The sequence below is a fragment of the Orcinus orca genome, chromosome X (genome assembly GCF_937001465.1).
Source record: "Orcinus orca chromosome X, mOrcOrc1.1, whole genome shotgun sequence".
NCBI classification, from domain to species: Eukaryota; Metazoa; Chordata; class Mammalia; order Artiodactyla; family Delphinidae; genus Orcinus; species Orcinus orca.
The window spans coordinates 40,638,891-40,652,500 of NC_064580.1; the positions used below are offsets into that span (position 1 = coordinate 40,638,891).

The window sequence follows — 13,610 nt, forward strand, 5'->3', positions numbered from 1 at the left end:
TCAGCTAATATTTGAATACAAGCTGTTTTTTAATTAGCTGCAGTGAAGAATGTGTCAATAGCAAAAATGCATATATACCTTTTAAATTTAAGAAATGGATTGAAATCGTTTGAATTACCTGTCTTCTTTCGCAGAGTGTGTAGGTAAACTTTCCATGGTTTTGAAAGGGAAGGTACTTCCCCTAATTGAGTGTAATTTATGCCTGCACATCAATCCTTCCTACTTTCTTGTCACTGTTGCTTAAGCAACTCCTTTTAGAGCCTGCTACTGTAGGTCCTGTTCTTACTAGTAATAGTAGGAGAGGTAAGGAAAGAACAGATGAATAGATGTGTGATTGACTTATATTTCTGTAAAACATGGTAACTCAATCCTTTTAAAATGTCTTTTGGAGCACAGCAACTGTAATAAATGCCAGAAAATAAAGGTCCTTATTTATTTTATGTACTGTGGACTATACACAAAGAACAGCTGATTTTATGCACTTGAATTGATCCACAACTGAAATATGATTCCCTGGCAAATTAAATCAAATTATTCCTGTGTGCCTTGAAGGTATAGAATACACTAGTCCATGATCCAGTCTTTTGATTACTTCCATAGCCAGCTTGCTTGCTTGTTTGTTTATTTATCATAACGGTTGTATTTAAGGTGTACAAGATGATGTTTTGATACACCTGTACATAGTGAAATGATTACTACAGTCAAGCTAGTCAGCATATGCATCTCCTCACATAGTTACCATTTGTTTTTGTATGGTGGGAGCACCTGAAATCTATTCTCATATTAGCAAGTTTCCAGTATATATTACAATATTAATAACTGCAGTTGTAATGCTGTATGTTCTCTAGACTTACTTATCCTACATAACTTCAACTGTGTAACCTTGACCAATATCTCCCCATTTCCCCAACCTTACCGCTCCTGGTAACCACCATTCAACTCTCTGCTTCTGTGTATTCAACTTTTTAAGATTCCACATATGAGATTATGCACTATCTAAATTTATTTATTAAACATTTGTGTTACCCATTTTGTACCGTTTTTATTTGCACCATTTGAATGGACTTTTCTTATAGCCTTGGGGTTTTAAAAAATTGTCAAATGCTTTATAGTTTTTATTTTATAAGGTGTGAAAATATGTAGCCAGTGCCAATAAGGTGGGATTGTATGTGTGTGTTTTACTCTGAACTATCATTGATTATATAGCTTATATTTACTCCTTGGAAATAAACATTGGGTTAATATTGTCTTGGAGATTCTTAAATGCACATAAATTTTTGCACGGAACAGTGAATAAGATTTAACATCTTTATATTCTTTTATACCTTGGAATCTTTTCAAATACAAAAAAATCAGAGAATAAAAGAACTGTAGTTTGCAGTCTACTAAGTCATAAGTCAATGCTTAAAATTGTTTTAATTTCTCTGGAATGAAAGTTCTTCATAGCTTTGACTGTACTTTAAAAACAGACTTTCTTAGGCCAGAATTGACAGTTCTAAATTTTGGGAATGTGTATGCCAAGCTAAATGAATAAATTTACTGAAAAGAGTATTTTTTACTTGTTTGTTTTCTGCTTGGTATTCTTTAAAATAGAAGAATAATTAACTCATTTAGGTAAATATTTTTAATCACTTACTATAGGTTGGATGCATCATACTGTGGATCTCCTGGGAGATAAAGCCACCAAGGAAAGCTATGCTATTCAATATCTCCAAAAGTCCTTGGAAGCAGATCCTAATTCTGGCCAGTCCTGGTATTTCCTCGGAAGGTAAGACTGATTTATCAGATACTTAGGCTTTGCTTTTGTTTATTCCAGCTAAGGGTTTTGAACTATGATCTAAAATATTAGTTTACTAATAACTTGATCAGTGTATTTTCTCTTTTAAGTCTTTTATAACAGATTTCTAGAAGTTAAAAAATAAAAGAAAGCTTCTGAATGTGGTGGTTTTCTTACAGCAGCATCTGGTCTATCAGGACGTTTCTTATTTTGCTTATTGAATTTTCATTTGACTTAAATTATTGCTGGTTTTTAAAAAGTCATAGCAGATAGTAATTTTTCATTCAACTATTTATGCCTTTCCTTTTGATTTCTAGTGTTTTCTTTATATGTCTGTTTAATAGAACAGAGAATTTTTCATTCTACCTGTTGACTACCAGTAGTCAGTAGAACTTTGCTAGTTATCATTTTGATTAGTGATATATACCTTAGAATGGACATTAATAGTAGATCTCAAATCACAGTCGAAAGTAGATACATTATTATTGGATTTGTTGGAAAGGAGAAGTGACATGTAGTGAAAATAGTTTTTTGCAAGCCTATAAACTTCTCTTGTACTTTGAATGTCTGAATTTTGCTTACTGATTATCTGAAACATACCTCATGTATATGTATCTGATAGAATATATTTTTGGACCATTATCAGATTGTTTTTTGGTTCCTAATTGGTTTTAGCTTTTGCAGTATGGTGGAAAGATCATTCGACTACGAGCTGAGATACTTGGATTCAAGTCTTGGCTAGGCTACTATTTGTGGAATCATGGATGGTACAGTTAAACCTTTTGAGGCTTCAGTTTTCTATTGATTAGAGAATTAGATTGGTGGTTCTCAATGCCGGGGGTGTGGGGCTATTTTGCCCCATAGAGGACATTTCATAATGTCTGTAGAGACATTTTGGTTATCACAACTATAGGGGGTGCCACTGGCATCTAGTGGGACAGCTCTCTACAGTAAAAAATTACCTGGCTGAGGTTGAGAAGCCCTGGGTTAGATTATCTGTTAGGTACCTTCCCATTCTAAAGGTTTTAATTTTATGAATTCTTTGGAAATTATCCTATTTTGTTTTAATTTTAAGCTTTTTTCCTCTATTTTCTATAGTATTTTACTTGAAGTGAGTTTGCCATATAGTTATGTTAAATTTTAGTATTTTGTATGGTTTCATTTTTTTCCTTTAAATATAGCAAAGTATATTTGTATGAGAGGGAATAATATTAAGATGTTTCCTTCTTTAAAAAAATTTTGATTATTCATTAATAATATACAATAAGGGCTTCCCTGGTGGTGCAGTGGTTGAGAGTCCGCCTGCCTGTGCAGGGAACACGGGTTCGTGCCCCGGTCCGGAAGAATCCCACATGCCGCGGAGCGGCTAGGCCTGTGAGCCATGGCCACTGAGCCTGCGCGTCCGGAGCCTGTGCTCCGCAACGGGAGAGGCCACAACAGTGAGAGGCCCACGTACTGCAAAAAAAAAATAATAATAATAATATACAATAAGAGTTGAGTGGAAAAGTTGCTGTTTTTAGCAGGGATTTTCTGATTCCTTCCCAAGCTTGTAAAATCATGTAAATTGGGTTGCTTATTAATAAAGCTTGAGAGTCCAAACATTGTCTCTTTCACTAAAGATCTTTGGGAGCAGAAACTGGATATTACCATCTTTGTATCTGTCTGCCTAGCAAAGTGGCTATTCAGTAAATGGAATAAATGAACTAACTGAACACCATTTGCATTTGGAGCTAGCTCTGTTACTACTATTAGTATTATGCAGTGATAGGTTTCATACAGTGACCAGAAAGGAGGTCTAGTACTGGGAAGTAGGGCCTTGCCTAGTCATTGCCTCTAGTGTTAATGTTTATATATGAAAATTTCTTTTAATATAGATTAAAAGGAATGTATACTGGAAAGTATTTTCCTTTTGACCTAAGATACAAATCAGTAGTTTAATACAGTACAATAGTGTGGATGTCTTTTTAATATAATTTTTTCTTAATTCTAGGCATGGAAAATTAATACATAACGAAACATCAAAAATTACTTTTTTTTTTTTTCCCGGCCGTGCCGCTTGTGGGATCTCAGTTCCCTGACCAGGGATTGAACCCCAGCCCTGGCAGTGAAAGTGCTGAGTCTTAACCACTGGACCGCCAGGGAATTCGCAAAAATTACTATCTTAGTAATTTTCAGCTCAATGAGCACTATTCCATAGGAGGTTCCCCCCCCGCCCCCCCCCCCCCCCCGCATTAACTGGTTTTACATTTTAAATCATTGAGATGCTTTTATTTGAATCTTTCTGGGTAAAATTTTCCAACTATAGTTTACTGACTTCTCAATTAAAGGATACTTACTACAATTTAACTTATTTTGGGGTTCAAGATTATCATGTTGGTGTCCATTATTTCTTATCTGAGGACTGTTAAAATTTTTTTTCTTTGATGTTTACTTTTCTTACCCTCTTTTGCTGACTTCTAATGTGTTGCTTCAAATCTGTTTTGTTGTGAGAAAATTTTTATAAATAAATTGTATTTTAGAAGTTATTAAAGCTCTGAAGGAAGATCTCAAGTGTCAGTAAGCAACTTTGGGATTTGATGACCCTAATATTTCTGAGGCATTTTATTACTTACCTCTGCATTCAGGTCTGTGTTGAAGATTGAATTTGTCATTTGGCATGTGTATATCATAACAAAAGTGTAATGTGGTAATGCTGTTAAACTGGTACTAATCATTGACTGTGTTATCACAGAACTATAGAATGTTAGAGCTGGGAAGGACCAGGAGGTCACCTAGTTCACCCTGTAAACCTTGTCATTTTGCAGATGTTTTAGAAAGTGAGCTCAGAGGAGTAAAATGTTTTGTTCAAGGTCACAGTCATGCAGGTAACTAATATCAGAGCAGGGACTAGATCCTAGGTTCAACACCCAGTGCTTTCTCAATTACACAGCGCTGTCTCAGGGGAACCTAGTTAAGTTTTATTAGAGGAAAAGTGTTTGGCAGTTGGATTGGGCCATCTGTATTTGGGCACATTGGTTTCCTACTTTCATTTTGTAGGAATCAAGTATGAAAACATTGGTTTTGGGAATTACTGCTTATTCCTCCTAGCGGTTAGGCAAATTTGTCTATAAATCTGAGATTGGCTTTGATTTAACAACAACAAACAGAGCATGTTTTCTACTATCTGTTAAGCATTCCCTTTCTTTGTGGTGTCTGTCCCTGTTTGGCATTGTTAATGCCCTCTTGTCCTGAATTCCCTTCTCATAAAACAGTTTGCTCTGTGACACTGCCTTCTCTGTCTCAGTCACTCACCTTTCTTATATTGCCCCAACCACAATATTAATGATTGCTTAGGCTTAGTTTTACCTCTCCTTCGTCGGTATCCTATGTTCTTATACCCTCTCTTTGATATGGATGAATTCCAAATCTAGATTGCTACACTTCAAGGTATTAAAACACCAGGACCACATCTCCCATTCTTTACCTAACATTTCCCATTTTAATGTCCACACCTCATGTCAAAATCAGCATATTTCAAATCTCATTCATCATTTTCTTCCCTGAACCAGCTCCTCCTTCTTTATTTTTGCCAATGATATCACCATTTTTTTCCCTCTATTTAATCAGGCTTAAAAACTAAATTATAACCCCACCCCCATGAATAGCTAATCAGTTTGTCACAAAGTCTTTATCTGTTTTTTGGTTTATTGTTTCTCCTGTCTTTTTCTTTGTTGTTACTTGCATTACTTTCATCCTAATTTTGGCGTATTCCAAACCAGTGAATATAACTGCCTTCTTTTTTACTGTCCATAACTTATTTTCCTTTCAGTTTATCCCTACATGTTGTTAGCAGATTAATATTCCTATAAAGTACTTTCATCATGCCATTCCCCTTGTTAGAAGAACAAACTTCAGGGTATTCTTGGGTTGGATTTAAAATCCTCTACTGTTCGTATCTGTACTATCTTATATTAAGTTTTGCTCATATTGTTCAAGCAGCATTTCAAAATGCCTTTTCTTACCTTCTCTGCCAGAATCAGTGGTTCCAACACTTTTGGAGTACTTGATGTTTAAATTTTTTTTTGCTGTTTACTCAGTCAATAGTATTTCAAAATAAGTCAATTACAATACAAATATTAGTTTAATGGAAAATTTATGTATGTATGTGTATGTTGTTTTTCCATTTCGTTTGCTTGGCCAAATTGCCATATACTGGCTGGTAATGGGTATCACTGATCTAAACAGTATGCATCTACACATATTCAGTTCCTTTACTCTTACCCTTCCCTTTCTTGTCTTTCCTAAACCCCGGTAGTGTGTCTACCCTCAATTCTCAGACCAGTTATTGTCTGTGCTAGCCATTTGATATGGCATCATGACAATTATAATGTGTCTTCAGTCCTCAACTAAATTGTAAGCTCCTTGAAGACGAACTGGATTTTGTTCTTTTCTTTTTCCCTTAGTGCCAAGCACTAAAGATAATTTCTGTATTTATAATTTCAGCTGCTGTTCTGTGTATCCATCAGGTACATCTACATTAAGAAAATGGCAGGTCATTGAAACTTTAATCATACCTTGCTACCCTTACTAGTCATAAAATACTGTACTTAATTCTATTTTATACTATTTTTGATAGTTAGCTTGATAGTATTTATGTTTGTATTTTGTATGAATTAAAGAATTTTTGCCCTCATTATTTAAGAAAGGAGAATTGAAATCTGATTCAGCAAGTCTTACCAACATAGAGTGTTTTTCTTGGTTTTTAACTCTATGTTCTTACTCTATAGAAAACGAGAGATCAAGCTGTATAAGTAGAGTAGTGGGTGTGTGAGTGTGCGTAACTCAGTATTATAATATTGAAGTGATATGGCCTTTAATTATTTTAATAGGTTCTAAAGCATGCTGTATTGATAAACACTATCAGATAGACTATAATATAGTTTATTGAAGGGTTAATTATAATGTACATTATTGTTGTCATGTATGTACACACATTCACATAAATATGTCAGCTTATTAGGTTTTTATTTGCTTTGACATATAGTCCATCCATTCAGCAAATTAATTAATTAATCAATCAGTATTAATCGTATTTTCTTGATTTTTCCCTCCCCTCTCAGGTGCTATTCAAGTATTGGGAAAGTTCAGGATGCCTTTATATCTTACAGGCAGTCTATTGATAAATCAGAAGCAAGTGCAGATACATGGTGTTCAATAGGGTAAGACTTTGTATAAAAATAATGGTATTATAATTGATACACAAAGATGGTTGCATCACATATAATGTACTTCATGGCTTATATCATTTTATGAAGCTAAGCAGTTCTTCTTAGTCAACTTATTTTTTCTGAATATCTCTTTCCAGCGTGCTATATCAGCAGCAAAATCAGCCTATGGATGCTTTACAGGCCTATATTTGTGCTGTACAGTTGGACCATGGCCATGCTGCAGCCTGGATGGACCTAGGCACACTCTACGAATCCTGCAACCAGCCTCAGGATGCCATTAAATGCTACTTAAATGCAACCAGAAGCAAAAGTTGTAGTAATACCTCTGCACTTGCAGCACGAATTAAGTATTTACAGGTAAAATGTTTAAATGGCAGTTTTTTAAAGGCACATATTTCCCCATGACACTCAGGCAGGAGGAGGGTGGCTGGGAATTTTGTCTAGCTGTGTTTTGATGTCTATAATTTGTTTCCATATTTTGTAAACATACCATAGCTTGTAATATTATTTTACTTTTCATTTTAAGTAAGATATGCAGTATTTTGAAAGATGCTCTTTTGCACATTTACTCTGTTGATGCATATTAATTTACATAATTTTTTTCTATGTACTGTCTACATTTTTAAGTTGTCATAGCATTTTAGAGAAAAGGACACAAACATTGTCTTTCACTCTTGCTTGGAGTTTCATGAGAAGACAGCTATAAGAACTCTGAAAACAGAGCTCAGCTTTGTTTTAATTCTCACAAAGGTTTATATTCCGGTTTCCCTCATTATACTTAGTATCTTTCTGAAACCCCAAATTAAGAATCTATTTTCTTTTAAAAACAATTAGTTATAGCATTTAGGAAGATTTAGTGGACTTGCTCTTACTCAATTAGGCTTGTGTTAAATTTGCTTTTTACATAATTTTTCCTAGGCTCAGTTGTGTAACCTTCCACAAGGTAGTCTACAGAATAAAACTAAATTACTTCCTAGTATTGAGGAGGCGTGGAGCCTACCAATCCCCGCAGAGCTTACCTCCAGGCAGGGTGCCATGAACACAGCACAGCAGGTGAGAAGTTGGGTTATGTTCTGCAGGTGCCCAGCTTTAAGGGTTCTTTTCAATCTGTAGTGGTCAAGCGTATTTTACTAAGCACAGGAGGCTTTCATTAATGAAAAGCCTCTTGATTTAATTGTGAAGGGAATCTAGATCAAATTAAAACTCCCTCTGATATGGGAAGAAATTTTGGGGTGCCAGTTTAGAACCTTTGTGCATTTTCATGATTTTGAAGGAGGTTTCTTAAAGTAATGCTGCAGTGGTTTATTTTTTAAAGCAAGTTTTTCAAAGGAAGGTACACATTCCTCCATTGATGATTCATTTGATTTTGATTTTCAATAATTGCCATCAGCGATGTCCACATAGCTTTGTAAAGTATGCAGCTTGTAAAGTTTTACAATTTGAAGGAATGAATTAAGAATATATAGAACCCTATTTTTGTCTTCCTTCTGTGATTCTTAGGCATGTAAACCTCATCATCCAAATACTGAACCTGTATTAGGCCTCAGTCAAACACCAATTTCACAGCAATCCTTGCCACTACACATGATTCCTTCTAGTCAAGTAGATGACCTGTCCAGTCCTGCCAAGAGGAAAAGAACATCTAGTCCAACAAAGGTATATATTTTAGAGAAATATAAAAATCCCAGTCAAAAAAGAAACTCCTAACTGCCCTGAACTTGTGCAGTTTGAACATCTCCTGTCCTTTACTTTAAATCTGTGGACATCAAAGAGTGAAAGGTTTGAGTTTTTCTATCCCAAATTCTTAGCATCATATTAAATATAGAAAGTAGGGATAAATTTGCATTCATCAAATCATTTTATTCATCTCCCTGCCGTTAAGATCTCAACACACTTTTCATCATCACCTTCTACTGACATTGAAATAAACTTAATGTTGGACCTAGTGGACAGTGTGGTATTTAGGTTAGCCATTTGGGCCATAGTTTAGGGGTGGGCCTTTTTGGGTGGCTTATTAAAGAATCAATATTTTCTTAATTTATGATTTTCCAAATTTATTATGCATGTAAAAGTATTTTTAAAAGAACTAAATGTCATAACATCTTTCTTATATGTAAATATTCCAATTCAAAGTCATTTGGCCTCCATTAGTCATTATTGTTAACTCTATGGATTTAACCAAATATTCTTTAATTTTTTTTTTTATCAATTTTCCTCAGAATACTTCTGATAATTGGAGTAGTGGCCATGCAGTGTCACATCCTCCAGTACAGCAACAAGGTCATTCATGGTGTTTGACACCACAGAAATTACAGGTATGTAAGATATGCTTTTGACAGATTGTTTTTCCTATTAAAGAAGAGTAGAGGTACTAAGTTTTAAGTTTTTTAACTATTAATTCTTAAAGTTGAATGGCAGTAAACTCAATAAATAGGCGCATAAGTAAAATGAACCCACATTTACCAGAGTAATAGAGATAATTCATTCTTTTTTTTCCACTCCCCCCCGCCCCCCCCCCCCCCCAATATATTCTCATGATTCAAACTGCCTCAGTATGAGTTTAGGGTATATAAAGTAAATTCTCCATCTAATTCCTGCCCCTACCCACTCAGTTCCCCTCCTAATAGACAGCCAGTGTTATTAGTTTCTTATTTGTCTTTCCAGAGATATATCATGCATGTACAAGCAAATACGCATCCTCTTTCTCTCATATATTACTATTTTTCTCCCTTTTTTATACAAATGATAGAATGCTATATATACTGTTAATAATATATTTTACAGACCTTTCCATGTCAGTGTATAAAGAGCTTCCTTATTCTTTTATGACTACATCATGTTTCTTTACGTAGGTTTCATACTTTTACTTAGGCAGATCACTAGTTTTGGACAGTCAGATTGTCTTCAGACTTTTCCTATTCCAAACAGTGCTTCTTAGAGTGTACTTGTCACAATGCATTTTTTTTTTTTTTAACATCTTTATTGGGGTATAATTGCTTTACAATGGTGTGTTAGTTTCTGCTTTATAACAAAGTGAATCAGTCATACATAAACATATGTTCCCATATGTCTTCCCTCTTGCGTCTCCCTCCCTCCCACCCTCCCTATCCCACCCCTCCAGGCTGTCACAAAGCACCGAGCCAATATCCCTGTGCCATGCGGCTGCTTCCCACTAGCTATCTACCTTACTACGTTTGTTAGTGTGTATATGCCCATGACTCTCTCTCGCCCTGTCACAGCTCACCCTTCCCCCTCCCCATAACCTCAAGTCCGTTCTCTAGGAGGTCTGCGTCTTTATTCCTGCCTTACCCCTAGGTTCTTCATGACATTTTTTTTTTCTTAAATTCCATATATATGTGTTAGCATACGGTATTTGTCTTTTTCTTTCTGACTTACTTCACTCTGTATGACAGACTCTAGGTCTATCCACCTCATTACAAATAGCTCAATTTCGTTTCTTTTTATGGCTGAGTAATATTCCATTGTATATATGTGCCACATCTTCTTTATCCATTCATCCGATGATGGGCACTTAGGTTGTTTCCATCTCCGGGCTATTATAAATAGAGCTGCAGTGAACATTTTGGTACATGACTCTTTTTGAATTTTGGTTTTCTTAGGGTATATGCCCAGGAGTGGGATTGCTGGGTCGTATGGTAGTTCTATTTGTAGTTTTTTAAGGAACCTCCATACTGTTCTCCATAGTGGCTGAACCAATTCACATTCCCACCAGCAGTGCAAGAGTGTTCTTTTCTCCACACCCTCTCCAGCATTTACTGCTTCTAGATTTTTTGATGATGGCCATTCTGACTGGTGTGAGATGATCTCTCATTGTAGTTTTGATTTGCATTTCTCTAATGATTAATGATGTTGAGCATTCTTTCATGTGTTTGTTGGCAGTCTGTATATGTTCTTTCACAATGCATTTTTAAGCTCAAAGAACTTTCTGTGTAAATCCTGAAAATTACTGATGAGTAGAATTTCATGCGTATTTATCTCAAAGATCACATTACAGTAAACCTTCTGAGGTTTCTCAAACTTCTTAAAGGACTTCATCTTGGGGTTGGTTGTCATTGGTCAGAAATCAGTATCTTTGACTAGACAGCATTCTGAGTTTTACCTACTCATTTCAAGGGAAAGGTTGCTTAGAATAGTGAGCTTGTTTCTTAGATGTGTCTTTGACTGTATTCTCCTCTCTTCTTCTTCTAGCACTTGGAACAGCTCCGTGCAAATAGAAATAATTTAAATCCAGCACAGAAACTGATGCTGGAACAGCTGGAAAGTCAGTTTGTCTTAATGCAGCAACATCAAGTGTGTATAGCATTTTTTTCCCCTAAAATTTGTTACCATTTCGAATATTTCTATTGACTGGAACATCATTTTAGAGTATGTTCATGCCCACTTCTACTTTCCACCAGTATTTGGTGGAATTGAATAATCTGTGCTTCTTAAAATACTAGTAATGGACAGATTTTTAGGAGAAAACAGCAATAAATTTGATTTTGAACATGACTTAGTATTTTATTATTTACATGTTATTCTGCATGAGTTTTATTTATATTATTTAATACTTAACAAGCTACATCCTAAACTTAGGTGGGGTTCTTTCAAGCTTGTTTAACTCAGAGAATCTGGCATATAAATGTGATAGAATGGAATTTTGAGGTCCCCTATTTTGTGATGGGGGAAAGACCTGTAAATTTGATTTCCTTTCCATAATTTTTTAGCTGGATTCTTTTTGTCATTACTAAAGGGATATTTCTTAAAAAATTAAGTAGGTTCTTGCTTTTCCGAGGAAGCTAATCTAAATGTGAAGAAACAATTTCTTGTTTTGAAAAGGTATTTTTTAACCTAGAGAAATTAAATGTTAGGGTAAAATCAGAGATTACCTGGTTATATATTCTTCATATTCTGATTCTGTCCCCTGTGGACCACACAGGCAGCATTTATTTTTCATTTGTTTTTTGACAGATGAGACAGACAGGAGTTGCACAGGTACGATCTACTGGAATTCCTAATGGGCCAACAGCTGACTCATCACTGCCTACAAACTCAGTCTCTGGCCAGCAGCCACAGCTTGCTCTGACCAGAGTGCCTAGCGTCTCTCAGCCTGGAGTCCGCCCTGCCTGCCCTGGGCAGCCTTTGGCCAATGGACCCTTTTCTGCAGGCCATGTTCCCTGTAGCACATCAAGAACGCTGGGAAGTACAGACACTATTTTGATAGGCAATAATCACATAACAGGAAGTGGAAGTAATGGAAACGTGCCTTACCTGCAGCGAAACGCACTCACTCTACCTCATAACCGCACAAACCTGACCAGCAGCGCAGAGGAGCCGTGGAAAAACCAACTATCTAACTCCACTCAGGTAATAGAAGGACTGACTGCCTTGTTGGCTTCTCACATAATAGTTGTCTTCATTTGATTTTATGCATTTTGAGAGAAGAAGAAATAAAAGTTTGAGGAACTTTTTATAAGCATTTATAGTACTACAATGTTATTACTACATTGTGGCTCAGTATTATATGTATGTGAGTATATTTTCTTTTCCATATAAGATTTACACAGATAATGTTAGAAATTTCTAAAAAAATAAAGAAAATAGATCATACAACTCCCCAAAACCCACTGCTAATTTACAGTGGCATCTTAAGCAATTTATGGTGATGTTTCTTAGTTCATTTCTGCACATATTGCCTACTTAAGATCAGGTGCTTTGCTAAGTGGTGAGTATTCACTCTGGTGGGAGAAAAAGTTTTTTACTTCTGAATATTTATCCTCATAGTTTCCCTATATTTTGGATTGTTTCCATGGAGCGGGTGCTCCAAAGCAGAACTGAAGGGTCAAAGAGCATTTTAAAAAAATGTTGTGAATACGTATTGCCAAATTACTTATACTTTTACTAGCTCTAAGGAAATATTTGACTTATTGCTGGCTAGCTTTATATTACTGATAAAACTGAGATAAGTTCTTTTTCTAAGACTTTTAAAATGTTAATTCATGTAGGTAAACAGACAGTAAATAAGCATTACATATAGAATATTAGGTAATGTTATGATTAGTTCTCTGGAAAAATATACTAGAAACCAGAGCTGGAGAGTACTAGAGACTGGTGGTAGAGGAGTTGCAGTTATGAATAGGAATATCAGGGAAGATTTCACTGGAAGGGGATATTTGAATAAAGACCTGAGTGACAGAAGTGAGCCTTGAAGATACTTGTGATAAGAGTGTTCCACATCTAGGGAGCAGAAAGAAGCAATAGGCCCTAATGCAGGAGTGTGTTTTGCATATTCAGAGACAATCAAGGTGGCAAGCATGGCTGAGCAGGGTGAGAAGAGAGGTAAATGTGGTCCAGCTGGAACCAGACTGGCTAAATCATGTTCAGCCTTGTAGGCAATTGTAAAGATTTTGGATTTTGTTCTGAGTTAAATGGGAAACTATAGGGAGGTTTGAATGGAGGAGTGAGGTGATCTGCCTGGATGCTCTCTGGTACTCTGTGGATAGACTAAAGGAGGCAAAAGGAGAAATGATATGACCCACTTGGAGATTACTTCTGTAATCCATGTAAGAGGTGGTGGCGGCTCGACCCAGAGTGGCAGCAATAGAAGTGGTCAACTTTTGGGTACA

At 35.8% G+C, this 13,610-nt stretch overlaps 1 protein-coding gene across 12 annotated transcripts in view; it reads left to right on the top strand.

Moving 5' to 3' along the window:
* The window catches only part of KDM6A (lysine demethylase 6A), a 209,309-nt gene that overhangs the window by 149,262 nt on the left and 46,437 nt on the right, over positions 1-13,610 (top strand). For 3 of the 12 annotated variants that reach the window (XM_033412200.2, XM_004283395.4, XM_033412207.2), the window contains 8 exons: positions 1,642-1,768; positions 6,877-6,975; positions 7,122-7,341; positions 7,903-8,037; positions 8,485-8,640; positions 9,204-9,299; positions 11,194-11,295; positions 11,956-12,351. In XM_033412200.2, coding sequence (XP_033268091.1) covers positions 1,642-1,768; positions 6,877-6,975; positions 7,122-7,341; positions 7,903-8,037; positions 8,485-8,640; positions 9,204-9,299; positions 11,194-11,295; positions 11,956-12,351 — 1,331 coding nt within the window. The remainder of the gene's footprint in view (positions 1-1,641; positions 1,769-6,876; positions 6,976-7,121; positions 7,342-7,902; positions 8,038-8,484; positions 8,641-9,203; positions 9,300-11,193; positions 11,296-11,955; positions 12,352-13,610) is intronic. The other 9 variants (XM_033412202.2, XM_004283398.4, XM_033412206.2 and 6 more) reach the window with 7 other exon arrangements.